This window comes from Rhinatrema bivittatum, chromosome 1 (genome assembly GCF_901001135.1).
Source record: "Rhinatrema bivittatum chromosome 1, aRhiBiv1.1, whole genome shotgun sequence".
In the NCBI taxonomy this organism is placed as follows: Eukaryota; Metazoa; Chordata; class Amphibia; order Gymnophiona; family Rhinatrematidae; genus Rhinatrema; species Rhinatrema bivittatum.
Genome location: NC_042615.1, coordinates 297,229,766 through 297,254,895, shown reverse-complemented (window position 1 = coordinate 297,254,895; position 25,130 = coordinate 297,229,766). Strand labels below are relative to the sequence as shown.

Here is a 25,130-nt window from a genome sequence, read left to right as displayed (position 1 = left end):
TGTTTGGGTGGTGTCGTCCGGTGCTGTTTCGGACCTTCTCTCTTCAAGACAAAGCTTTAATCTGCTGTGCCTGCGTGGCTCTTCCCACACACAACACGTCATTGATCTCTTCAGTATTCATTTTTCTGGTCTCATGCACGTATGTGTTTCTTAGTCTCTCCATCGTGTCTCTTCACTTGAGGTTTTCTCTCTTCTTTCACACTAACAATACCATAATGGCACTTTTTCAGTGCTACTGACATGTCAAAAGAAGCCGGGATTCAAATATTGTCAGTGCGGACACATAATGGCTGTCACTGACAATCGCAACTACTGTTACCTCTGCCTTGGTCCCGAATACGACCAGGCGTTGTGTAAAGACCGTGGCCACATGTCTCAACGGGCACAGAGGCAGAAGGCCATAAAGATAGCCCGTCTTCAGGACAAGGAAGGAACTTCATCCCCCTCCGGGAGTTATGCAACCTCCCTGCAGCGCTCAACTCACTCTTCACTAGGCCCCAAAACTTCATCCCAAGATATCCACCGGAGAGCTTCCTCTGTGGAACCACAGGTGAAGTTGAAGCCCAAGCATGGCAAATCATTGGGTGAGAGGGTTGCTACGGCACCAGCAAATCCCAAACCAGGACCCGCAGGTCATTCAAGATCTGACAACTTCGCACTGACAAGACATCTGTGTCGGGCTCCAAACGCCTCTGTGACACTGCCATGCAAGTGTCAAGGATGTCATCCCATAGGAAAGACCGCGCAGCTCCAGCTACTACCCACAACACATTGTTGCAGGCGTCGAAGCAAGTGCCAACCCCGGTGGTTTTGATGCAAGTGGGGGCGCGCTCCAAAATGCACGGTGCATCGATGCAGATGTGGTGTCCTACCATGCATGACACCCTCGTGATGCACAGATCAGTTTTCTTGGCGCATGCATCATCAAAGAGTGACAGTGAAAGGAAATCTACTTCTTCTCATGGGAAAGACAAGCCCAGGGGGGACCAGAACCTACATAGCAAGAGAAAGAGACTGGAGCCTACATCCCCATCTCGTACTGAACAACGTGTGGACCCGATCTTGGACATTTTATCACAGCCCCCGTGGGCTTCTCCTCCCAAGCCTGTCTCAGTTAGTTCCAGGTCTTCATCCTCCCAGGGAGACTTCAGATTTATTTCCACATTCTCATCTTCAATGCTTCATTCTTCAAGAAGAACTTTCTCCAAGAGAAAAAACGGCTCTTCCGGGCAAGGGTTCCTGGATATGGGCACAACCTTCCTCAGATATTGTGTCTGCAGCTGTACGCCCTAATGGGAAGTGTTCTCCAGCTCCCATGGCTCGGGAAAAACAGCGCCCCCCTTCGAAACTAGCTCTGAGCCAGACTCAACAGGCCATGGATCACATTTCAACAATCGTAAGGAGTTTGTTCTCCTCTTGGTATCCATGGCTTCCACCCCCGCATATTCCAGGTCTGAGTGGCAAAAAGGGCTTCCTGACTCTGCCCCTGCCTTTATGGAGGCTCCCATATTCCAGACTCCAGATATTCAGGAGGACTCTCAATCGTCACTTCAGTCAGTCAATCCGGACTCTCCACCAGATTTTTCACCCACCAGCTCGATGGGTATTCCATCTGACCCTCCAGAAGAACTACCAGACCACTCTTCTCTCCCAGAAGATTTGATCTTTTCGCTGTTCATGGAGAAGTTAGGTAAAATTCTGGGAGTGGAAGTCTGGAAACTCCCTGACCCTCAGGAAGAATTCTTCGGAATCCTAAAGATTTTAGAAGTTCCGGCTGAACTGTCGACCCTAACTTCTCATAAAGTTCTCGATACTGTGCTGTCTCCTCACTCCAACCTTCTTGTCTCCAGAAAGCTGGATTTTAAATTTAGAGTGCAAAAGTCCACGACTTATGAAGTTGCCAAGCTCCCACATGCGTCAGTGGTCATGGAATCGGCAATGAAATGTGCTAAAATATCCAGATTGTATGTGTCTACTCCTCCAATGTGGGAACATAAACTTCTTGATGACTTTACCAAGAAAACATTTCAAAGTGCAGTGTTAACATCCAGGATCCAACAACACCAGTTTTATATGGTACAGTATCTATTTGAATGCCTGCAGTCATTGAAACCATTCTTGCGCTCAGAAATGGGCCAGCCAGTCTCGCCTCAACCTTTTATATGATATGGAAGAGGGGTTGCAGCACTTACTGAGGGCAAGAAACCTGTGAGGGAGTCAGTTGGACCATTAGATGACAGAGGGGTTAAAGGGGCTCTTAGGGAAGATAAGGCCATTGCAGAAAGACTAAATGAATTCTTTGCTTCCGTGTTTACTTATGAGGATGTTGGGGAGATACCAGTTCCGGAGATGGTATTCAGGGGTGATGAGTCAGATGAACTGAACGAAATCATTTGAACCTGGAAGATGTAGTAGGCCAGATTGACAAACTAAAGAGTAGCAAATCACCTGGACCGGATGTTATGCATCCTAGGGTACTGAAGGAACTCAAAAATGAAATTTCTGATCTATTAGTTAAAATTTGTAACCTACCATTAAAATCATCCATTGTACCTGAAGACTGGAGGGTGGCCAATGTAACCCCAATATTTAAAAAAGGCTCCAGGGGCGATCCGTGTAACTATAGACCAGTGAGCCTAACTTCAGTGCCGGGAAAAATAGTGGAAACTATTCTCAAGATCAAAATCGTAGCGCATATAGAAAGACATGATTTAATGGAACACAGTCAACATGGATTTACCCAAGGGAAGTTTTGCCTAACAAATCTGCTTCATTTTTTTGAAGGGGTTAATAAAAATGTGGATAAAGGTGAACTGGTAGATGTAGTGTATTTGGATTTTCAGAAGGCGTTTGACAAAGTTCCTCATGAGAGGCTTCTACGAAAACTAAAAAGGTCATGGGATAGGAGGCGATGTCCTTTCGTGGATTACAAACTGGTTAAAAGACAGGAAACAGAGAGTAGGACTAAATGGTCAATTTTCTCAGTGGAAAAGGGTAAACAGTGGAGTGCCTCAGGGATCTGTACTTGGACCGGTGCTTTTCAGTATATATATAAATGATCTGGAAAGGAATACAATGAGTGAGGTTATCAAATTTGCGGATGATACAAAATTATTCAGGGTAGTTAAATCACAAGCAGACTGTGATACATTACAGGAGGATCTTACAAGACTGGAAGATTGAGCATCCAAATGGCAGATGAAATTTAATGTGGACAAGTGCAAGGTGTTGCATATAGGGAAAAATAACCCTTGCTGTAGTTACACGATGTTAGGTTCCATATTAGGAGCTACCACCCAGGAAAAAGATCTAGGCATCATAGTGGATAATACTTTAAAATCGTTGGCTCAGTGTGCTGCAGCAGTCAAAAAAGCAAACAGAATGTTAGGAATTATTATGAAGGGAATGGTTAATAAAATGGAAAATGTCATAATGCCTCTATATCGCTCCATGGTGAGACCACACCTTGAATACTGTGTACAGTTCTGGTCACCGCATCTCAAAAAAGATATAGTTGCGATGGAGAAGGTACAGAGAAGGGCAACCAAAATGATAAAGGGGGTGGAACAGCTCCCCTATGAGGAAAGGCTGAAGAGGTTAGGGCTGTTCAGCTTGGAGAAGAGACGGCTGAGGGGGGATATGATAGAGGTCTTTAAGATCATGAGAGGTCTTGAATGAGTAGATGTGACTCGGTTATTTACATTTTCGAATAATAGAAGGACTAGGGGGCATTCCATGAAGTTAGCAAGTAGCACATTTAAGACTAATCAGAGAAAATTCTTTTTCAGTCAACGCACAATAAAGCTCTGGAATTTGTTGCCAGAGAATGTGGTTAGTGCAGTTAGTGTAGCTGGGTTCAAAAAAGGTTTGGATAAGTTCTTGGAGAAGAAGTCCATTAATGGCTATTAATCAAGTTTACTTAGGGAATAGCCACTGCTATTAATTGCATCAGTAGCATGGGATCTTCTTAGTGTTTGGATAATTGCCAGATTCTTGTGGCCTGGTTTGCCCTCTGTTGGAAACAGGATGCTGGGCTTGATGGACCCTTGGTCTGACCCAGCATGGCAATTTCTTATGTTCTTATGTCTATGAGTCCTTCGAAACATCTTCCCGGACTTCGCCTCCACCATTGCTGCTCGTCGGATAGCTTGGCTCCGTTCCAGCTCCATTAGGGAAGACATGCATGACAAGCTGGCAAATCTGCCATGCTCGGGCGACAACCTGTTTGGTTACAGATTGAAGGACACAGTGTCCCAGATCAAAGAACAAAATGTGGCGGTGCAGTCTTTGTTGTCAATGTTGGATTCTCAATTCGCAATGAAAAATTTTTTCCATTCATATCACAGGCCTTATTATCAATTCAGACCTCCAACATACCAACAATTCCAATAATCTCATACGCAGTCCCAGTCAACTCAATCTAGGGGACGCCAGAGGGACTGCAAACAGCAGAAGCCCTCACAGCCAGCAGTCCGAAAGCCCCCTCAGTCTTTTTGAGGCTATCCCAGCCACAGCCTCACTTACCAGTTGGAGGCAGGGTTTGCCATTTTTCCTCGGAACATCAGTGGGTCCTAAAGATAATGAGTGAGGGTTATCGTCTGGATTTTACCATCACACCCTCCCTTCTCCATCATGCCAGTCCCTGTAGTGGGAGCAAGCCATCAACAAGTCATCCAACCGGTGCCAAACACCAAATCAATACCGGTTACTACTCCCAGTATTTCCTTATTCCGAAACGATCAGGGGATTTCAGCCTATTCTAGACCTATGTTCCCTCAACAAGCACCTTCGGAAGGAGAAATTCAGGATGACATCCCTCAATTTGATCCTTCTATTCATTCAGAGAAATTATTGGATGTGTTCTCTGGCTCTCAAAGACGCTTACACACATATCCTGAATGGCCGCACATTTTTTTTTTAGTATCCCGGGCAAATGACTAATAGCCTCATCAACATGCATTTGCATGTGATGAACACTATTAGTTTTGGCGGGGGTTGGACGCACGTTTTCGATGCGCTAAACCCCTTACAGTATAAGGGGTAGTGGACGCATGTCGAAAACACGTGTCCAGCAGTAGCTTAAACAGTGCACTCAGCTGAACATACTTTACAACATTGGCCTGTATGTTTGTACTTGGAAGGAAAGGCAAAGGTGAAGAGTGCAATGAGACAAAAGCAAAAAGGAGATTTGTTATGTTAAGTTTATTGGCAGACAGAAAAGCTAGCACTGGATTGATAGGAATGCACTTGACAACCCTTCGGATACTTTTGATGTTGAGGATGGTGGAAATGGAGTTTTTAGACATTTGTATCACTAGATCCCAGAATGTTAAATATTTTATTGAACTGAGGGGCTGATTTATTGATTGTGTGAGTGAGGGATTGTGTGTATATGAGAGGGGGAGAGCCTGTGTGAGTGTGTGTGTGTGTGTGAGAGAGAAAGAGCCTGGATGATGGGGTGTTTGTGTGTACCAGTGAGAGTGGGAGTTTGTGTGAGGGTGTGAGTGAGAAGAACAGAGGGAGCTTGTGTGAGGGTGTGTGTTAGAATGAGTCAGAGATAACCTGTGTGAGGGGGTGTGTGTATATGCGAGAGAGAGGGAGCCTGTGTGAGAGGGTGTGTGTGTGTGAGACAGTGTATGTGTGTGTATTTATGAGAGGGACAGAGGAAGCCTGTGTGAGGGCCTGAATGAGAAAGGGATCAAACTGTGGGTGTGGAGGGCTGGGGAGTGGAAATAGAATGGTAGGACTTGAACATAGAGGGTAGGGGGGGGGAAATAGTGTAGAGCGGAGGAGCTGGGGCCTAAAAGGGCAGAGTGAAAGAGGTCTGGCCAGGGGAGTAGGGAGAGAGGTGGAAGAGACATTCCTACAGTGAACTTATAGGGGAACTCTGCTCAAAATATTTAAAACGCTGCATGTTTGAGCAATAACTTTTCTGTACTGCATTTTAAATTAATTACTTAAAAACTATGATGTGTATTGTGTTATTTTAACTAGTATAAATTATGCAGAATTTTGAATTCTTGTATGCAGAATTTAAAATTTTTGTGTGCAGAATTTTAATTTTTTTTTAGCAGAGTTCACCCAAGAGTATCATCAAAATCTATGTTTTGTTTACAATACTTAATCTGTTTATACCATATACTAGATCTCCACAAGCCATTTTCTCTCTAGTTGAGCTTAGGTAAGGAGGCACCAATGCTGCCTCCAATGGAGGCCATTTTCCATCCCTGATTGTTCGGAGAGGGAGGTCCTTCTGGGCCGGTGGTGCGTGCTCTGAGGCCAACCCCACAGCCCGGCATTGCCTGAACCCCTACTGGGTCCATCAAAGCCCTTGGTGACTCCACTGCCCACGATGCCCTTGTGCCTTTGGGGCTCTTGAGGCCCTTAGTACCGCACTCAAGAGCGTGGTTAGGGCTCCCCCACCAGTGTCCCTGGGCGCTTTCAGTGATGAGGATGCCCCATATGACCTGTGGAGTGATGACGCCTCAGAGTCATCCTCAAATGACTTTGAGGACCTGCCCATTCGAGCCGTCTCCTCCGGAAGAGAGGCGTAAATCCCCTCCCGAGGACTTGACATTTGCGAGCTTTGTGCGGGCTATGGCGGAATCCTTCCCCTTCCAGCTTCTGTCCAAAGTGGTCTCCAGTCACAAGATGCTGGAGGTCCTCCAGTTTGTGGATGCACCTAAGGAAGTGCTGGCAGTCCCAGTCCATGATATATTCAAGGAGTTTTTGGTTCAGCTCTGGGAACACCCCATTTCAGTACCTCCCTTGAACAGGAAGACCAATGCGGTGTATCTAGTTCATCCCACCATGGGGTTTGAATGGTGTCAGCTTCCACATCACTCCATGGTGGTGGAGTCTGCCCTATGGAAGGCAAAGAGTTCTCGTACCCATGTCTCGGCTCCTATGGACCAAGAGCTCAGGGCTCTGGGTGCCCTGGGAAGGAAAGTTTTCCAGGGCTCCACACTGGCTGCTCATATTGCCTGCTACCAGTTGTATTCAGTATTCCAGGACCTCTGGAAGCAGGTCCAGGATCTGGTTGAATACCTCCCTCAGCAGCTGTGGAGGAATTCCTGAAGTTGGTTCAGCAGGGCTTGGAGTGTGACAAGCATGAGGTCCAGTCCACACACGTTTTTGAGATGGCAACGAGAGTGGCCACAGCGGGTATTGGTGCCTGCTGCATGGCTTGGCTCCGAGCCTCCGATCCCCATCCAGAGGTTCAGGAACACCTTTCGGATTTGCCATGTACCAGAGAGAATTCCTTCGGGGATAAGATTAAAGTGGCAGTGGCACAGCTGAAGGATCATCATGAGACCCTCCAAAATCTTTCAGCCAGTACCTTGGACCAGCAGTCCTTAAGCAAGAAGTCCTCACAGCAGGGGGCCAGATGCCTGTTTTACCTTCCGAGGAAGTACTACCCACTGGTGGCCAGGAGAAGGGCTTAGTGGGCTGGCCCTAGGACTCGTCCTAGGCAGCCATATACCCCTAGGCCTCAGACAGCTCCTCAGCAATCCCTGCCACGGGCTTTTGACTGGCTGCAAGGGAGTGTAAGCCAGCCACTCATGCCTCCGACGATGGACCTTCCTATCATGGGCCAGCTGCGGTTCTTTCTGGACCATTGGTCAACTGTCACCTCAGACCGGTGGGTCCTGTCCATCATTCGTCAGGGGCACAGGTTGAATTTCCAGGGTGTACCACTGGACTTTCCCCTGTGCCCCTCTTAGGGTGTGTTGGTAAATCAGGAAATACTCTTGATGGAGCTCTCCGCTTTTGTAATAGCCAGGGCAGTTGAACCCGTTCCATCAGGGCAACGGGGGAGTGGCTTCTACTCCAGGTATTTCCTGATTCCAAAGAGAACAGGAGGCCTCTGTCCTATTTTGGACTTGAGGTCTTTAAACTAATTCCTGAAATAGGAAAAGTTCAAGATGGTCTCCCTAGGTGCCTTGATTCCTCTCCTGCAGAGGGGGGACTGGCTTTGCTCCCTTGATCTAAAAGACACCTACACCCATATTGAAATTTTCCATGCCCACAGGAAATATCTTCAGTTTGTGGTGGGCAAGAAACACTTTCAGTATAGGGTGCTGCCCTTCGGTCTGGCGTTCGCACCCCATGTGTTAGGGTTTGTGGACCCCTGGCCCGAGGTGTGTGTTGTTACAGCCTGAGGGGAGGAGCCCCACAGGTCCTCACCGTCAGGAGGCGTGGTCACAGCAGTAGAACACACGACTGTAGTTTGGCATAATAACAGAGTCTCTGGTATGATGACATAGGGGCTGCTCCAAGGAGTGGGGACGTGCGGAGTCAGTCCTTGCAGCAGTGATGTAGGCTGCCCCGAGGAGCGGGGAGCAGGAGCAAAGGCACTCAAGTAGAGATTTAGTCGCTGCCCCGAGGAGCGGGGAGGCATGCAGTAGGTTGCTGATGTAGCGACATAGGACCTATCCCGAGGAGCGGGGAAGAGTGGAGCAAGTTGCTGGTGTGGAGACGTAGGTACAGCCCCGAGGAGCGGGAAGTGCAAAGCAGGTTGCTGGTGTAGAGTCGTAGGCACTGCCCCAAGGAGCGGGGAAGTGCAAAACCAGTTGCTGGTGTAGGGACGTAGGCACTGCCCCGAGGAGCAGGGAAGTGCAAAGCCAGTTGCTGGTGTAGGGACGTAGGCACTGCCCCGAGGAGCGGGGAAGTGCAAAGCAAGAGTCTCTGTAATGTAGTTCCAGGGCAACCCCGGGGAGCGGGGAGGCCAACAGGCAGGACCTCTGGAGAGGCGCAGGGACCACCCTGAGAAACGGGGCGGTCTGGAGACAAGTCTCTCGAGAAGCTCACACAGGCCCCCAAGGAGTGGGTACCTGAGCCAGAGTCTAGGAACCGAGGTAGAGATCCGAGCAGGCACAAGTACCAGTAGCGAAGGAACTCATTGCCAAGTCGATTAGTGCAGGCCCAAGGCGGTGCTTATGAATCCCTGCTGGTGATGTCATCAATAGGGGACGCCACTGAGGTTCCCACCGTAGTGTCCAAGTTAGACTCAGTGGCGCGCGCGCCTAGGAAGGCCTGGAGGAGGCATGGAGGTCGGCAGTGTCCCAGCTGCCAAGAGAAGTCCTGGGAGACAGGCGGCATGCATCGGGAACAGCTAGCCACAGTCGCGAGTTCACCCGGAGAAGAGAGCAGGGCTGCACATGACATGAGTTGGGTTGGCCGCAGACGACTGTCATAACACCACGTCTTTACAAAGTGCCTAGCAGTGATGGGGGCCTACCTGAGGAAGCTGCGGGTGCAGGTCTTCCCCTACCTGGACAACTGGGTCATCAAGAGCACCACCCGGGATGGAGCACTGCGGTCCCTGCAATCCACCATTTGGGTATTAGAGACCTTAGGCTTTCTAGTCAACTACCCGAAGTCTCAGCTGGTCCCGTCACGCAGCTGGACTTTATTGGGGCCAGGTTCAACACTACTCAAGCTCAGGCGTTTCTGCCCCGGGAGCAAGCATTTACCTTAGTGTCCCTGGCAGGAGCGATCTCTCAGAGTCACCAGGTTTCAGTACACCGTATGCTGCACCTGTTGGGGCACTTGGCTGTGACCGTCCATGTCACTCCCTTCGCCTGTTTACACATGCACAAGGCGCAGTGGGTACTATGGTCTCAGTGGCACCAGGCCACCTAGGATTTGTGGGTGCGCATCTGGGTTACTCAACCGCTCCGGGTCTCCTTGTTGTGGTGGAAGATCCTATCCAAGTTGGAGATAGGGGTACCCTTCCAGGCTTTCCCTGCTCAAGTTGTGCTCACCACAACTGCTTCCCACCAGGGCTGGGGGGCCCATGTGGGGGGGGGGGGGGGAGGGCTCCATACCCAGGGTCAGTGGTCTCCACAGGAAGCACATTTGCAGATAAACTTCCTGGAGCTCCGGGCAATCCAATACACACTTTGGACATTTCTGGATCACCTGGCCAACAAGGTGGTCTTCATTTGGACCGACAACCAGGTGGCAATGTATCTGAACAAACAAGGAGGCACGAGACCATTCCTCCTCTGCCAGGAGGCTGTCCAGATCTGGTTTGGGCTCTGTCCCAGAGCACTCTGCTGTGAGCCATGTACCAGCCAGGAATGGAGAATGTAGTGGCGGACGGCCTGAGTCATTCATTCTGCCCCCACAAATGCTCCCTGAAGCAGGAGGTTGCGGATTGGATCTTCCATTTTTGGGGAACCCCGGACGTGGATCTCTTTGCTTCCCCCTGCAACAGGAAGGTAGATCAATTCTGCTCCCTGGTCAGGGAGAACGGCAAGCTGGCATCAGATTCCTTCACCCACCATTTGGGCAGGGGCCTCCTGTATGCGTATCCTCCACTTCCACTAGTGTCACAGACTCTCCTGAACCTCCAACAGGACCAAGGAACCATGATTGTCATTGCTGCTTATTTGCCGCAACAGATTTGGTTCACATTTCTGCAGGATCTCTCCCTTTGGGAACTGACCAGTCTGGGGACCTCCCCAGACCTTATCACACAGGATCAGGGCAGACTGTTCCATCCTAACCTCCAGACCTTGTCCCTAATGGCTCGCATGTTGACAGGGTGATTTTACAGCCCCTGGACCTCTCGAACGATGTGTCTCAGGTCCTGGTGGTGTCAGGAAGCCTTCCACTAGGAAATCTTATACCCTGAAATGGAGGAGATTCTCCGTTTGGTGTGAGTGCCATGGATTGGATGCCTTCCCTTGCTCCACACCAAAGCTACTCGATTACCTCCTGCATCTCTCGGAGACCAACTCTGTCAGGGTACATCTCAGTGCCATCGGGGCCTACCACCAAGGTGTGGATGGATCGCCCATCTCGGTACAACCTATCGTGGGACACTCCATACAGGGCCTGCTTCAGCTGAAGCCACCTCTAAGGCCTCCCCGCTGTGTCCTGGAACCTTAATGTGGACTTGGCCCAGCAAATGAAGGCACTTTTTGAGCCCTTGCGCTCCTGTTACCTGAAGTACCTGACCTGGAAGGTCATCATCTTGGTAGCGGTCACCTTGGCGCACAGGGTCAGTGAACTTCAGACCTTGGTGTCTTATCCATCATACATGAAGTTCTTTCACGATAGGGTGGTTCTGAGCACACACCCTAAGTTCCTGCCAAAGGTGGTGACGGACTTCCAGCAGATGGAGACAGAGCAAAACTTGCCGGACTTCCCTACATATAGTAAGGTGCCACTCACAGCCTCTCAGTCTTACTCTGTCTCCAGCAGATGGGGCAGGGTCATTCACAGCCTATGTGTTCCCTGGGTGTTGGTAGTCAGGGGTTATTTTTGGTTTATTGAGGTCTGGTTAGGAAGTCTTAAGTAAAAAAAAAAAAAAAAAAGATTTTAAGAAGAAGCCACGGAAGGTGCAGCAGTCTCCCTCGTCCTGGAGCCTCCCAGGGGGGTTGGAAGGTTCTGAGGGGACCATCCCCTCCTGGTTGAGGCCGCTGCTGAGGGTCGAGGGCTCGGCCTGTCTCAGGCAGCAGCGTCGGGGGTGACACCGGGGAGCCCAGTTCACTCACCCCCGCTGGAGCAGAACCTCAGGACCAGGGACAGCGCAAGTAAAAAAAAAAAAAAGTCTGTTTATTTTCTGACCGTGCCGGCTCTCCTTTTCTGGTGTTCCCACCGCGGGTCGGGGTTTTCGACCGAAATTTTCAATTTTTTTGTAAGTTCCTCCGTGCGGGGCGCGTTCGGGGATGCCGAGGGGCTCTTCTTGCCGCACATGCGGCTCAGTGCGCGCGCGTTTGTCGCGCGATGGAGTCTGCTCCTCCTGCGTTCCGGGGGGCGAGGGGCCGTCCAGGGTCGGTCGGGGGGGCCGATCTCGGCCGGCGCGATCGCCGCCGCGGGCAGTCCAACGAGGGGAAGGCAGTTCGGACCCGTTCCCGCTTAGCGCGGTAATGGCGGCCATTTTGGGGGTAGTGCAGGAGGCCACGCGGAGGGCTGCCGGTAATGGCGGCCTGCCTCCTACACTTTCCCCACAGCAGCGGCCGCCCGGGGGGGGCCGCATCCCCGGCAGAGGATAGCGTGGATGAGACGTCATCGGGGTCAGAGGCGTCTTTTTCAGCGGATTTTGCGCTTCTTTTGCGCAAAGTCCTGAAGTGCAAGCGGGCCAGGAGAAAAAAGAAAGCGGCAGGGGGCTCGGCAGACCGGCCGGACTCCCGGAAGAGGAAGGCTGCGGATAGGCCCAGGAGGGCCTCTGACCCACCGAAGGGGAAACGCCCGGTGAGGGGCGTCCCTCAGGACACTGACAATGAGTCCACGGACTCGGAGGAAGGGGACCCGCTGGCAGAGCCCCTGGGGGGGGGGGGGGGGGGCGGACGAGCCGGATGCCGTGGGCCCTGGCCAACAGGGTACTGGCAAGGGAACTCCGGCACACTATGCCTCCTGTGAAGCATGGAGGTGGATCTCTGCTGTTTTGGGGGCATGTGAGCTAAGACAGCACAGGGAATTTAGTCAAAACTGATGGCAAGATGAATGCAGCATCTTATCAGAAAATATTGCAGGAGAATTTGCATTCATCAGCTAGAATCTGGGCATGGGGCGCACTTGGACTTTCCAACATGGCAATGATCTGAAACATAAGGCCATGTCGACCCTTCAGAGGCTTGAGCAGAAGAAAGTGAAGGTTCTGGAGTGGTCATCACAGTCTCCTGCCTTCAACATCACTGAACCACTTTGGGAAGAACTCAACTATGCAGTTCATACTAGACAACCAAAGAATTTACAGGATCTGGAGGCTATTTGCCAAGAGGAATGGGCAGCTTTACATGAGAAAATAAAGGGCCTCATTCTCAACTATCACAGAAGACTGCAAACTATCATCGATGCAAAAGGGGGCAATACACGATATTAAGAACTAAGGGTATACAAACCTTTGAAGAGGACCATTTTATTATTTCCCGTAATGTTATGGTTTGTTTAATGATTATAATAAATGTAACAAATGTCAAGAAGTTTGATCATATTACTCCCATTTTGAAGGAGTTACATTGGTTCCCTATGCAGGCAAGAATCTAATATAAATGTCTGACTCTTATTCATAAGAGTTTATAGTGACAACACAGAATGGTTGAATGCATCTTTATGGTGACAACACAGAATGGTTGAATGCATCTCTTCATATTCTCAACCTCGCTCGTAATCTGAGATCTTCGGGCAAGGCATTACTCACAGTTCCATCACCAAAATTAGCGCACTTGAACGCAGTCAGGGAAAGGGCACTTTCGTTGGCTGGGCCAAAACTCTGGAATTCTCTCCCACACAATATACGATTAGAGGCTAGGATACAGACATTTAAGAAACAGGTTAAAACATGGTTGTTTGAGCAGGTTTTTATTAAGACAGATTAACACCTTCAGGGACTCCCCCCTAGGAATTCTTCTTAGCTCTAGTAAAAAATACTTAATATGTTTTAATTTTTTAGTTCTATATGATAGTACCATCATGTATGGTTTTATTAAATTTTAAATTGTATTTTATTATTTTGTAATTTATAGTTAGTATGTTATCAGAAGATATAAATCTATAGACCCTTACGGGGTTTTAATTCAATTATGTTCCATTTTAATTTTATTTTAATTTTATTCTATTAGTTTTTGGGACAAAGTATTAACGGCTTGTCCAACTTTTATGTAAACCGACGTGAAGTGTATGCGATATGCTCGATATATAAAAAATGCCTAAATAAAATAAATAAATAAAATGAAGCATAATAGTTTAATTTGAAACACATTAAAAATAATAGACGTGTTTAGACTGATCACTCATGTTTTCTTTAAATGCTACACATCTTACAAATTCTGCCAGGGATATGTAAACATATGAACACAACTGTATCTGTAATTATGTAATGTCTGATTTGTAGAAACATAAAAAATGCTTATTGGAGACATCAATTTTCCCTTAGAGTTGTTGAAAAGAAATGACTCTTGTTTTATTATCCAACAAAAAATCCTGTTTTATTCTAACACCCGGGTTTAGCCAATTCATATATTCTTTATTTTCCATATCTAGGGAAAAATTGCCTTTCCCTATCAAGGGTAAACACAATGATACTGCAGATTTCCTATTGTGCAATGCACATAACTTTCTCTAGGATTCCCTAGCAGGCTTTGCCAAGTTATTTCAAGTGAGTTCCACAATATATATCTTTATTCTTAGCATGCAATATTCAGCTTAGAGGATACGGTCTCAGCACTTTTTCATCCAGTTCCTTTACTTTTTTATCCAGTTCCCATACTTAACAATGTATGGAAACCTCAAGCCACCTTCATTTTTAAGCTGAGTCAATTTCCTCAAACTCACTAGCTTTTTTTACCCTTCTTTATAAATTTAAGAATAGGGAGGATAATTTTAAAACCAGCACGAGCCCATATACATGGCTATATGGATGCACACTCTCATGCACATGTATTTTATACTGTGCACACAAATGTTTGCACACCATATAAAATGCGCATAAATCTACGCAACATGTTCACATATCTAAAATATACATAATATGTATTTTCAGCATAGCCGGATAACTAAAATTTTAACACTTCTTTGAGGACAAGTAGGATGGCAGCCCTCACACATGGGTGACACCATCAGATGGAGCCTGGGAGCCTAGTGTGTTGCAGCAGTTGAGTCTTTCTCATTTTTTTTACCTTCTCTGACATTAATATGCGTGCTTCATGGTTTGTTTGTTTTTCTTCTCACAGTCGTGCAGTATTAACCCGGGGACCTCCCAGTTCTCCCTTTATCCTCTTTAGCCAGGTTTGTTGGCGTTTACAGGTAAGCTTTCTTTTGCAGTCGTTTCCTCCAGGCAGCTGTGCCTTCGGTGCCTGCTGGCCATCATAGGCTGCCTTCATCGAGTTTGATTTTGCATCCCTTTTGTTTCGAGTTGTCATGTACACTCCAGGTTTAAGCCATGCCCTCGGTGCTCGAGGACTATGTCGATCACGGACCCCCATGATCAATGTATCCTCTGCAGGAGGCATCACACAACATCTGGGGTTGCAGCAAGTGCATTCAAATAACCCCTAAAGGGTATAAGATGTGGCTCGTCAAGATGGAGCGACTCTTTGGGTCGGAGAAGGCTGGAGGTATTGGCATCAAGGTGCCACAAACCCACACCAAGGGACACTGATCCTTCGACATTGGTGGGATCGTTAGTTCTGTCGGTTGAAGACATGGGGGTTCATTGTCTTTGACTTCAGAACCAGTGAACGATCAATCCGAGCACAGAGGGAAACTGAGGAAGCATTGGCATCTTTCTCCGTTGTTGCACGGTGCTAGGCACAAGGATGCACCAGCTTCAGCTGAATGCCCCTCAAGCATCCCCATGGTGAGGGGCACCAAGCTTCCATCAATACCAGGGGTAAGCAATGGTCTCCACCAGCTTCTATGCCTGCCACTGATCCTTCTCTCGGTTCTGAAGAGGATATGGCTACACCTCCTGGGTACAAGTCGATCTTGTCATCGGCGCTTTTTGAGGAGGAGCTGGAGAGGAATGTGCAGTTGTTCATGGAGAGGACAGTGAGGAGCCTCAGCGTCGGGGCACCAACAGCACTGGGACCGGTACTGTCCATCCTTGAGCTGCTGCTAGAATCCCTGCATGTGCTAGAATCCCTGCATGTGCTAATCGATGCCTGGCAGGGCAAAGGGGGTGCCACCAGCCGATCTGGTGCTTGACCACAATTTCTTGGAAGAGGAAGCTCCTATGGCAACTGGGGCAATACCAGCGCCCAAGGCCCCACAGCCAGTTTAGTCGATGCCCATACCTCTAACTAGAGACTGAGCACCTAGGGTCCCATCCCCTCCTTCAGTCAGTGAGGGCAAGGACCCATGTATCCCCTTGGGGGATGGTGACTCCGATGTCTATGATGACGCATCAGATGGTCTCCACTCAGATGCATCTCCTCCCGCAGGCAGAAGGAAGTCTCCTCCAGAAGACCTCTCCTTCACAGGATTTGTCAGGGTGATGGCAAAGGCCATCCCATTTCAGTTACAGAGTGAAGAGGATACCTGGCACAGGATGTTGGATATCCTCCAGTACATGAAGTCTCCCAAGGAAATCATGGCAGTCTCAGTACACAAGATCCTTGTGGAGTTGCTGATGAGGATGTGGGAACACTTCCTTTCAGTTCCTCCCTTTAATAGGAAGGCGGATGCATTGTAACTCATCCAGAAGTCTGTTGGATTCAACAAGCATCAGCTGCCGCACCAATCTGTGATAGTCGAATCTGCTCTCAAAAAGGCCAAGCACACTCAGACCCAATCCCTGGTGCCCCCACGAAAGGATCAGAGGGCCATGGATGCAATTGGAAAGAAAGTTGTTCAGGGTGCCATGCTTATTGCCGCATAGCAGCCTACCAGCTCTACATGAGCTAATATATACGGGGTAACTGGAAGCAGATACAGGAGGTGTCCGTGCAGTTGCCTCAACTGCAGCAGGAAACTATCCAGTTGCTGGTACATAAGGGCCTGGAGTGCAGAAAATACAGGGTCAGGTCAACCTACAATGTTTCAAGATGACATCGAGGGTCTCTAACACTGGGATCGGTGCTCGCAGACTCGCCTGGCTGAGACCATCTGATCTCCATCAGGAAGTGCAGGAGCGACTCGCTGATGTGCCATGCACTGGAGATAATCTCTCTGGAGATAAGGTGAATTACACGGTGGCTCAGATGTAGGAGCACTATGCGACACTACAGAAAGTCTCCACCAGTACCCAGGACATGTCCTCCTATGCTAGGAGATCTGAGCAGAGGAAGTCTTTCTTCCAACTGAGGAAATACTATCTTATGCCTCCTCAACCCTGTCAGCAGGCAGCAGGCTACTCACAGCTTCCCTAGGCAGCAGAGGGCCCCAAAGCCCCAGCCAGCATCCCATTCAACTCATGGGATAAGGCTTTCACTGGATTGTATGGAACATAGCCGAGTCTGCTGTACCCGAGAGGCTGCGGTCTATGAGAACCGGTGGCCCAGTGTAACCTCCAATCAGTGGGTTCTGTCCATTGTCCACGGAGGGTACAAATTAAATCTTTTGAATACCCCACCAAATTGACCCCCGAGCCCCTATAGGAGGCCAGTAGTGCATCAAGAATTACTCCTCATGGAGCTCTTCTCCGTCTTAATGACCTGAGTGGTCAAGGCCGTTCCACCTCAGCAAAGAGTGTAGGGATTTTACTCCCAGTAATTTCTGATTCCAAAGAAAACAGGAGGACTCCGTTCTATTTTAGACTAAAGGCCCTGAACAAGTTTCTCAAGAAATAAAAGTTCAGGATGGTTTCTCTGGGCAACTTGATCCCCCTTGTGTCAAAAAGGGGACTGGCTATGCTCCTTTGATCTGAAGGACGCATACACTCACATTGAGATCTTCTAAGTTCACGGGAAGTATCTTAGAGTCGTGGTGAGAAAGCAGCACTTCCAGTACTGTGTTCTGCCGTTTGGGTTAGCATCAGCCTCACATGTCTTTACAAAGTGCCTGGTGATGGTGGCGATGCATCTTTGCAGATTGGGAGTCCATGTTTTTCCTTACTGGATGATTGGCTGGTCAAGACCACCTTTCAGGCAGGGGGCAAAGAGTCTGTGTTTGACCATCCGGGTATTGGGGTCACTAGGATTCATCAACAACTACCCCGTCCCATCTCAGCCTGTCACTGAAATTGGACTTCATAGAAGCCCTGCTAGACAAGGCCTTTCTGCTATGACAAATGACCATCACAACAGAGATCCAAGAGAGTCAGCAGTTCTCAGCATGCCACATGTTGAGGGTGTTGGGCCACATGGTTGCAACAGTATATGTCGCTCCCTGAGCAAGGCTATAAATGAGGAGCACCCATTGGACACTATGGTCCCAGTAGCGCCAAGTCACTTAGGGGCTCTGGAATTGCATCTGAGTTACCACGCCCCTCTTGGATTCTTTGTCCTGGTGATGGGAGGATTCCAATCTGGAACAGGGTGACTCTTTCCAAAGTCCTCAGGTCTAAATTGTCCTTACCACTGATGGGCTAGGGAGCTTACCATGGACTGGGGAGCTCATGTAGATGGGTTCAGCACCCAAGGTCTTTGGTCTGCCCATGAACAACTGTGCCAGATCAACTTTCTGGAGCTCCAGGCAATCTGGTACACTCTGTGGGCTTTCAGAGATCGTTTATCGAATAAAGTTATGTTGATACAAACCAACAGTCAGGTGACTATGTGGTATGTCAACAAGCAGAGCTTATACCTCCTGTGTCAGGAAGCAGTTGAGATATGGTAATGGGCCTGTCCAAGGGGATGGTGCTCAGGGCCATGTATCTGGCCAGGATGAAGAATGTGATAGTGGACAGGCTGAGTCATTCCTTCCAACCCCATGAATGGTCTCTGGAGCAAGAGGTGACAAATCAGATCTTCTGCTTGTGAGGAAGCCTGGAGTTGGATTTGTTTCTCCTTGGAACAGGAAGATTCCTCGGATCTGTTCCCTATACAGGTCACATGAAAATTAGCCTCCAACGTCTTCATCCAACATTGGGGCGAAGGTCTCCTGTATGTATATCCTCCAACTCCACTGGTGTTGAAGACTTTGTTGAAGCTTTGTGAGGACAAGAGGACTGCAATTCTCATAGTCCACCATTGGCTGAGACAGTCTGGTTTTCACTCCTGGAGATGTCCATTAGGAAGCCGAAAGGCTGGGGACTTCCCCAGATTGTATCACTCAGGATCAGGGAAGGTTGCGACATCCCAACCTCCAAGCCCTGTCAATCACAGCCTGGATATTAAGAGACTGATAATATAACCACTCGATCTCTCAGAAGGTGGGTCTTGGGTCCTGGTGGCTTTCAGATAGTCTTCGACTAGAAAGTCCTATGCACTGAAGTGGAAGAAGTTTTCAGTGTGGTGTGAGCAGAAAGCCCTAGATCCTTTTTCCTACGCCACACAAAAAGTGCTTAACTATCTTCTACACCTTTCAGAGGCTAGTCTGAAGAATAACTCCATTAGAGTTCACCTGAATACAATTGGTGCATATCACTATGGTGTAGAAGGTAAGATTATCTCTGTACAGCTTATAGTTATATGATGCATGCGAGGTCTACTTCAGTTGAAGCCTCCCCTAAGGCCTCCCGCTGTGTACTGGGACCTGGCTTTAGCTCAGCTTATGAAAGCTCCCTATGAGCCTTTGTGCTTCAATGACCTGAAATACCTGACGTGGAAGATCATAATTGTGGTGGCGGTCCAGGCCTTAGTGACTTATCCACCTTACACAAAATGTTTTCATGATAGAATGTATGTGCAAGACCACCCTAAGTTCCTGCCTAAGGTAGTGTTGGACTTCCATCTTATTCAGTCCATTGTTCTACCAACATTTTTTCCCAGGCCTCATTTGCACCAAGGCAAACAAGCGCTGTACATTTTCACTGCAAAAGAGCCTTAGCCTTCTATTTGGAGTGGACAGAATCCCATAGACAGTCTACCCAGAACAAGTTGGGAATAACCATTGCCAAGCAGACACTTTCCAATTGGCTAGAAGACTGCATCTGCTTCTGTATACATAGTATTTTTTTTTTTTTAGAAATCTGGGTTTGCTTTAAAGCCTTGCACAAAGCTGGAACTAGAGCTGAGGAGTTCTGGTCTAGACAGCAGCATAGACCAGGGATTCACACTAAAAGAAAAGAAGTAAGAAGAGGAATTTTCTTGGAAACTTGTTCTTAAAGCAGTACACAAAGGAGAAACTTGTGCTGAGGAATTTTGGTCTAAGCAGTGGCACAGACCAAAAATATGTGCAGAGAAAAAAGGAAAAAGAGAATTTCCCTTGGGCCTGCCTGCCTCAGCAGCTTGTAAATAAGTTATTGTAGGCTAAGGAGGGTAGCTCTTCCTGGAGAAAGGGATATAAAAAATGAGTCAGGCTGCATAAGGATGTTTTTTTTTCTTTAAAAAAAAAAAAAAGAGAAAAGAAGTGGACAGCTGTGTATTCTGAGAAAGAATTGTGTCCTTTTTTCCAAAAGAGAAAAAAAAGAGGGAAAGCTGAGCAGGGCTTGGTCCCTTGAGAGCAACTAGCCTTGATTACAACAGAGCAAAAATACTAAGCTAATATGGAGACTTTACTTCAAACTTCATGGAGGGATAGCAACGGCTGGGAATTTTTCCACAATCCTGGGTAGCTAAGCAGCAAATTCTGCAGGAAAATCTGGAAAAGTAACAAGTTTCCTGGGTACAGCATATAGAAGCCATACAAGCTACTAGAATCTGGAGTACCCTTCCGACACTAGAGACAAGTTCAGGAGAGGACTCGGGGTATTTTGAAGCAGAGGAATGTGAAGACCAGGGTTTGCAGGAGGCAGACAGAGACAGTGCCAGACTCAGCACTACTGAGAGGATCTTTCACAAGGCACTGACATAGCTGTAAGTAATGGCTAAACCCAAGTGTTTCAAAAGTTACACCTGTATAGCGAACTGCTGTGTTAAACAAAAACAATCAAGAGCTGACGCTCTGTCGCTCTGCAATTCAATAAACCTTTGAATGAATAGTATATATGTTGTGAATGAATTTTAATAAAGTAAATACCTACACTGTCTGTGGTGAAAACATTTTTTGTGTGTATAAATTTTTTTAAAAAATATTTTTTGGAGTCAGAGAAAGGTTTCATACAAAGTGTAGGTGCCCCGCACCTCCGTAAGGTGAGCTTATAATCATCAACCTTCCTCCTCCTCCTCGGTAAACTTTAAATAATTTTTTGAAAATTTTCTATATAAACTTGTGTTGTCCCTAGCAACACATGAAAAACTCTTCCGTGGCAGTGCTATTTTAAATGCGTGACCGCAAAGGTTAATCCCCTATGCTCAACGAGAATGTCAATAAAAGGTAAAAAACAGACTTCCCGGATTCAGGTTGGTGTGTCCATCTTCTTGTACGTTATCCCCAGACGAAATGCCTTTCCTCAGGGGGTTGAATGTTTCCCAAAACCAACTTCACGGAGTCTGCAGCCCTCTCCTCGACGCTTTCTCCAAAGCAATAAACGTGTGCCACTTGGCGATCTGTCTCTGTCGAACCACCACAGCTCAAAGACTAGATGAATTGAAAGGAATACTTCAAAGTTCTGGTATGTCCGAATATGAAGAGGCCAAGCAATTATTCAGAAGTTCTACAGCACTATCTGGTGCTTAACAAACATGGAGAAATGGAAAAAGAAAAAATAAATCTGTATCTACCGGTGCAGGATGATGCAGAACAGCAGCATTTCTAGAGCACACCAGCTCCCCAGAACCAGGGAACAGAAAATGTTCCCTGGTTCTGGGGAGCTGGCTATTGCACCAGCATGTGCAATAGATAAAATGCAGAAGTACTGCGCAATAAACTGTCAAAGAATAAGGACAGTACGTCTTGTATACAAGGGAAAGCCTATAAGTGGATCTAACCTACCAGACTGGTTCGTGGTGCTGCACAGATCCAAGCTCTTTCACACCAGAGGATACCCAAAGGTTGGGGAGAGTTCATGAAAACCCTGGCAGATCTAAACATGCCCTCCCCGGTCATGGATAACCCATCCAACAGGGATCTGCTGGCACTACTCAAGGAAAATCCTTCTGCAACAATTGCTGAAATGTTCACAAAGACTATAAAGCGCAAAGATCTCTTTCCCCCGTAAAAAGTGTAAACTGCTTGACACATACAAATGGCTGAATGTGTAATGATATCTTTTCAATAAAAATAATTTAAAAAAACAAACTATGGACGTTTGGTTCATTTTTAAAAAGCCCTTAAGAGAGAGGGATGCTTTTATTTAGGATTAGCATGGACAAGTGCAAGGTGTTGCATATAGGGAAAAATAACCCTAGCTGTAGTTACACGATGTTAGGTTCCATATTAGGAACTACCACCCAAGAAAGAGATCTAGGCGTCATAGTAGATAATACATTGAAATCGTCAGCTCAGTGTGCTGCAGCAGTCAAAAAAGCAAATAAAATGTTAGGAATTATTAGGAAGGGAATGGTTAATAAAACGGAAAATGTCATAATGCCTCTTTATCGCTCCATGGTGAGACCACACCTTGAATACTGTGTACAATTCTGGTCGCCGTATCTCAAAAAAGATATAGTTGCAATGGAGAAGGTACAGAGAAGGGCAACCAAAATGATAAAGGGGATGGAACAGCTCCCCTATGAGGAAAGGCTGAAGAGGTTAGGGCTGTTCAGCTTGGAGAAGAGACGGCTGAGGGGGGATATCATAGAGGTCTTTAAGATCATGAGAGGTCTTGAACGAGTAGATGTGACTCGGTTATTTACACTTTCGAATAATAGAAGGACTAGGGGGCATTCCATGAAGTTAGCAAGTAGCACATTTAAGACTAATCGGAGAAAATTCTTTTTCACTCAACGCACAATAAATCTCTGGAATTTGTTGCCAGAGGATGTGGTTAGTGCAGTTAGTGTAGCTGGGTTCAAAAAAGGTTTGGATAAGTTCTTGGAAGAGAAGTCCATTAACTGCTATTAATCAAGTTTACTTAGGGAATAGTCACTGCTATTAATTGCATCAGTAGCATGGGATCTTCTAGGTGTTTGGGTAATTGCCAGGTTCTTGTGGCCTGGTTTGGCCTCTGTTGGAAACAGGATGCTGGGCTTGATGGACCCTTGGTTTGACCCAGCATGGCAATTTCTTATGTTCTTATGTTCTTATTCTTGATATGGAACACACGACTAGGGGCTGTGAAACAGACAGCAAAGAGATCTAGACATTCTGTAGCTTGTTTTCTCTGTTTGTTGTTTTTTTTCAAATTGTAATACCATTTTGACATTTTGCAATGGTTCTTTAGAATACAATTTTAAAATATTGCCAAAAGACAGCCCTTTACAGCGTTGATGTAGGAAAAACACACAGTGATAACCATAGGCTATGGATAGCGGATGATGCAATAGACTATCGTGGTATAAAACTTCCTCACAGTGTTTATTGAAAAAGTTCATAATACTGTTAGGAAAGAATAAACTATCAGGTTGTTGCCCATAGAAGTTAAAAAATTTGCCAATGCCATTTTCAGTCACGTTGATTGCTAACCAATGCACTCCAGGAAGGTCATGGGGGTGGGTGTTTACTACTAAGCACGCAGGTTTCCTTTCTATTTGTACATCTGGCAGCCAGTCACTGGACAGTACATCTGACAAAGATTTTGTAGCATATGGATCCTCCATTAAAATACGGAAGATCTGTACAGTGTTCATTATCGTTGATAATTAAAAAGATCATTCCTTCTGTGGTTAATTTCTATAATGTTGTCAAAGACACCATACACAGTCATATTCACCGTTGGGGCAAAGCTTTGGCAAAACGGATTTCAGCCTGCAGATTTCCACCTGCAGATTTCCAATTTTAATCAATGAGTAGTGGTCCATGCACTCCTGGTTGGATGATAGGTCAAAGGCCAGTAAGATACAGCCTTTGTAAAACTCATGATGATCAATCAATAATGCAGTCTTTCAAATGTTTACCTGTCATTTGAACCAGCTGCATGTATTCTCTTACACAGCATCCCTTCTTGAAATCTGGATGAAGAGGCTTCCCAGGAACTTGCTCACCATCCATATACAGCGCAACAAAATTAATATCATAATATTTAAAATTAAAGGGGTTTTTAGTGTAATTACCAATGAAAGCATCATTATCCACAGACCCCAAGTTTGGGGTTTGGATAACTGACCCAAAAAGAGGGTTTTCCTGGTTAGTCACACAGCCTCCGGCAGGTATGCTAAAGACTTTCAGCCTTACGCGGTCCACAGCGTATTTGGCATTAGCTTTCAGTAGAGCTTCTGCATGCCCCAAACATACTTTGTAAGGAGACTGTGGATAAAATAAGGAGTCTGTAGTGCTCATAAAGCATCGCCGCTCATTAAACAGAATGTATCTTTGTTCCGCATTAGTTTCATTTTCACATCCATGCCATTTATGAACAGCTCTTCTTGAAAAAACAGATTGCTATCTAAATGCCACAGTAGCTCTACTTTATGGCTAGCTGGGGACAGAGTTTGGAGCAGGGGCAGAGCTCAGACCAGAAGTGAATACTGATTGGCTGATATCAATTTTGAGTGACAGTGTTCCCATTATACTACTGACAAGTTGTCCGGCTAACTTTAGTCAGATAACTTGGCCACTACCTAGCCCGGTGAATATGGCCCTCATTATTCCTGTATGCTGTTTTAGAATTATTTTGTTTTGTGTTTTGTTTTTTTCAGGTCATCGTGTTTGCATGGGGGAGCAGTTGGCCAAAATGGAATTGTTTTTGATGTTTGTGAATCTCCTGCAAAGTTTCACCTTTGGTTTGTCTGATGAAACCAGTAAACCGTCATTGAAGGGAAGATTTGGTCTGACCTTGGCACCAATCCCATTTAATGTTAACATATCCAGCAGATGAAAACAACTGCAGGTAGACATAGCCATGGAACTGTTTATTTAACTATTTTGCCTGATGGTGTCTCTTTCACAAAAAAAAAAAAAAAAAAGCTGATTCTATTGAACAATCAAAGGCTTAAGTAAAGCCAGCTGGAACCCAGAGAAGGAAGACATAATCATTTCTTTATCAGTGCAATATATGGACTAATGAGACTGTGTTCAGCAACGTTTTTGGAATTCCTATTAATTTTCACCAATGATTTCAAAAGCAGTGTATGATTTTGTAAGGAAAAATAGGCATTGGATTTTGTTTTGTTTTGTTTTAATTTTCTTTATTTCACAATGTCATTTTTTCTTGCTTTATTTTTCTTATTCCTTCACTGCCATGTTCTGAATAAAAAAGATTTCTAAGCTGTTACAATGCTTCAAAGCTAACCCTGTAAGAAAGCAACTCTCTCCATGCACATCATGTATCTCTTCAGACCTCACTGTCCTAACACTCATGAATATTAACATATGAAATGATGGCATGCCATTTATCTATTTCTTATTTGAGAAAAAAAAAAGTCAAACTACCCTTATAGGGAAATCAGCAGTTGGAAAGCCTGTGAAGAAGTAGATTACTGACCATAATTTGGACTGATACATGTCTGAGGAGGACTGCATGTGGAAGAGGAGATAAGTGCAAGGAAGCCTACAGGAAAATTGCTTGAGCAAGCTACAGAAAAAACATCATAAGAACATAAGAAATTGCCATGCTGGGTCAGACCAAGGGTCCATCAAGCCCAGCATCCTGTTTC

General features: G+C 46.6%; 1 protein-coding gene across 2 annotated transcripts in view; it reads left to right on the top strand.

The window, feature by feature from the left end:
- The window catches only part of LOC115088467 (cytochrome P450 2U1), a 79,554-nt gene extending 55,084 nt beyond the window's left edge, over positions 1-24,470 (top strand). For both annotated transcript variants that reach the window (XM_029596750.1, XM_029596743.1), the window contains one exon: positions 24,174-24,470. In XM_029596750.1, the coding sequence (XP_029452610.1) occupies positions 24,174-24,352 (179 nt within the window). In that variant the 3' untranslated portion in view covers positions 24,353-24,470. The remainder of the gene's footprint in view (positions 1-24,173) is intronic.
- Positions 24,471-25,130: the final 660 nt, after the last annotated feature.